The sequence below is a fragment of the Otolemur garnettii genome, unplaced genomic scaffold (genome assembly GCF_000181295.1).
Source record: "Otolemur garnettii isolate 467f Iridium unplaced genomic scaffold, OtoGar3 scaffold00104, whole genome shotgun sequence".
NCBI classification, from domain to species: Eukaryota; Metazoa; Chordata; class Mammalia; order Primates; family Galagidae; genus Otolemur; species Otolemur garnettii.
Window position 1 is genome coordinate 5,656,761 of NW_003852499.1, and position 2,604 is coordinate 5,659,364.

The 2,604-nt window shown below is 44.8% G+C and overlaps 1 protein-coding gene across 1 annotated transcript in view; it reads right to left on the bottom strand.

Annotated features, from left to right (window-relative positions):
- TULP3 (tubby like protein 3) overlaps positions 1-2,604 on the bottom strand; it is a 29,071-nt gene that overhangs the window by 12,662 nt on the left and 13,805 nt on the right. Inside the window, exon 2 of the mRNA XM_012809307.2 lies at positions 1,269-1,428. Coding sequence (XP_012664761.1) covers positions 1,269-1,428 — 160 coding nt within the window. The remainder of the gene's footprint in view (positions 1-1,268; positions 1,429-2,604) is intronic.

Sequence of the window (2,604 nt, forward strand, 5' to 3'; positions counted from 1 at the left end):
CTGAGGCAGGAGACTCGCTTGAGCCCAGGAGTTGGAGGTTGCTGTGAGCGTGATGCCATGGCACTCTACCCAGGGGGATAGCTTGAGGCTCCCTCCCAAAAAAAAAAAAAAAAAAGAAAGAAAGAAACAAAGGAGGCCCTCCACAGCACAGATCCAGTCCAAGCCAAGAGCTGAGGGGCCTGATTTAGACGTAGACTCTAAATCCTAACCTACCTCTTCCCCTTGTCATCTCAGATGATCATTTGAACCACCTATTGGAAGAATGGGTGTTTCCTACCTACTCCTGGCTTCATGGTTAACCTCCAGAAAGATGCAACAATCAAAACTGTATGCTCGGCCAGGCTCAGTGGCTCACACCTATAATCCTAGCACTTTGGGAGGCCAACGCAGGCGGACTGCCTGAACTCACAGGTAATCAAGACCAGCTTGAGCCAGAGTAAGACCTCTTCTCTATAAACAGTCAGGCATTGTGATGGGCACCTGTAATCCCAGCAACTTGGGAGGCTGAGGCAAGAAAATCACTTGAGTCAAGAGTTTGAGGTTGCTGTAAACAGTGACACCATGGCACTGTACCAAGGGTGACCAAGTGAGACTCTGTCTCACAAAAAAAAAAAAAAAAAAACCAACTATATGCTCCCCTGGGCTTGTCTGTCCCTCCCACTCTGGGTCACACCATGATAGGGGCACAAATGGCTGTAACAGTTAAAAATAAAACCAAAGGGCGGTGCCTGTGGCTCATGTGGAGGACACCGGTCCCATATACCAAGGGTGGCAGGTTCGAACCCGGCCCCTGCCAGCTAAAACAGCAGTGACAACTGTAACAAAAATAGTCAGGCGTTGTAGCAGGCGCCTGTAGTCCCAGCTACTCGGGAGGCTGAGGCAAGAGAATCGCCTAAGCCCAATAGTTGGAGGTTGCTGTGAGCTGTGACTCCATGGCACTCTACCGAGGGCAACAAATGAGACTCTGTCTCAAAAAAACAAAACAAAACAAAAACTGTACCCTCCTCAAATAGGCCAACCTAGACTAATTCATTTGGCAGGTAAAAACAATAGTTCTAGGACTGATATGAACTTTAAAGGATCTTTCACTGATTAGACCATTGCTCTTATTCTACTCAAACACCCAGAATGTGATTATAAAGATGTATGAAGGTACCTAGTAACGATGCTAATGTTGTCCCTTTGGTCCATCTGAGAATCTTCCTGCCTTCTCCTAGGTTTTGTGAAAACTGTACCCCCGCAGGAAGTAATGCTGCCTGAATACACACCATGTAGGATGACATCGCTGTGAGGAGCATGAGGTCCCACTAGAGGAGTGTGCTCCTCACTGCCTCGTGGCTTCGGGCGACGCAGCCTCGCTTCTGGATTTGGCTGTACCATGAGTGGCTCAAGGCGCTTTTTCCTTTGCTTCTTCTCCAGGAGTGCTCTCTGGAAGGAAAATGTGGTATAGTCAGGAGAGTTATGAGAAGTCATAGCTACTTTGAATATTTATAATTTATTTTTCAGTGATGCTTATACAGCCTCCTGTAAATTAATTATTTTCCCATTTAAGAAATGGGAAAACTGGCCAGGTATGGTAGGAGGATGAGCTGGGAGGAGCCCTTGAGCTCAGGAGTTTGACACAGCCTGAGCAAGAACAAGACCCCATCTCTGCTAAAAATAGAAAAAAATATAGCCAGGCATCATGGCAGGCACCTGTAGTCCCAGCTACTCAGGAGGCTGAGGCAGAAGGATCCCTTGAATCCAGGAGTCTAAGGTAGCTGAGAGCTAGAATGACACCATACACTCTAGCCTGGGCAACAGATTGAGACAAAAAAGAAAGAAATGGGAGGGTGGCGCCTGTGGCTCAAAGGGGTAGGGTGCTGGCCCCATATGCTGGAGTTGGTGGCTCAAACCCAGCCCCAGCCAAAAACTGCAAAAAAAAGAAAGAAATGGGAAAACTGAGGCACAAAGATAAGCAAGGATTCATTCACTTCACTTAACAAATGTTTACTGAACACCTATAAAGAAATAATTAAAGTCACACAATGCATTTCTAGCCAAGCTGAGGCTCTGATTCAAGCCTATTGAAAATATATGGTAATTATCATGTTTTAAAAAATTTTTTCATTAGATCATAACTGTATATTACTGCATTTATGGGGTACAATGTGCTGACTCTATATACAATCTAGAATGTTTACATCTTTTTTATTTTTTTTGAGGCAGTCTTACTATGTCACCCTCAGTAGAGTACCATGGCATCACAGCTCACAGCAACCTCAAACTCTTGGGCTTAGGTGATTCTCTTGCCTCAGCCTCCCAAGTAGCTAGGACTACGGGTGCCTGCCACACCCTCAGCCATTTTTTGTTGTAGTTGTCATTGTTGTTTAGCTGGCCCGGGCTGGGTTTGAACCTGCCAGCCTCAGTGTATGTGGCTAGCACTATGACCACTGTACTATGGGTGCAGAACCAGTAATTATCATATTATCAAAGCAAGACCACAGTTCAAAACATAAATATATATGCATAGGGGAAAAGATGAAGGACCACAACAATGGTGATTTTTTTTTAATAGCAGAATATGATTATTTCCTTTTTTCTGGTTTTTTTTTTTTTTTTTTT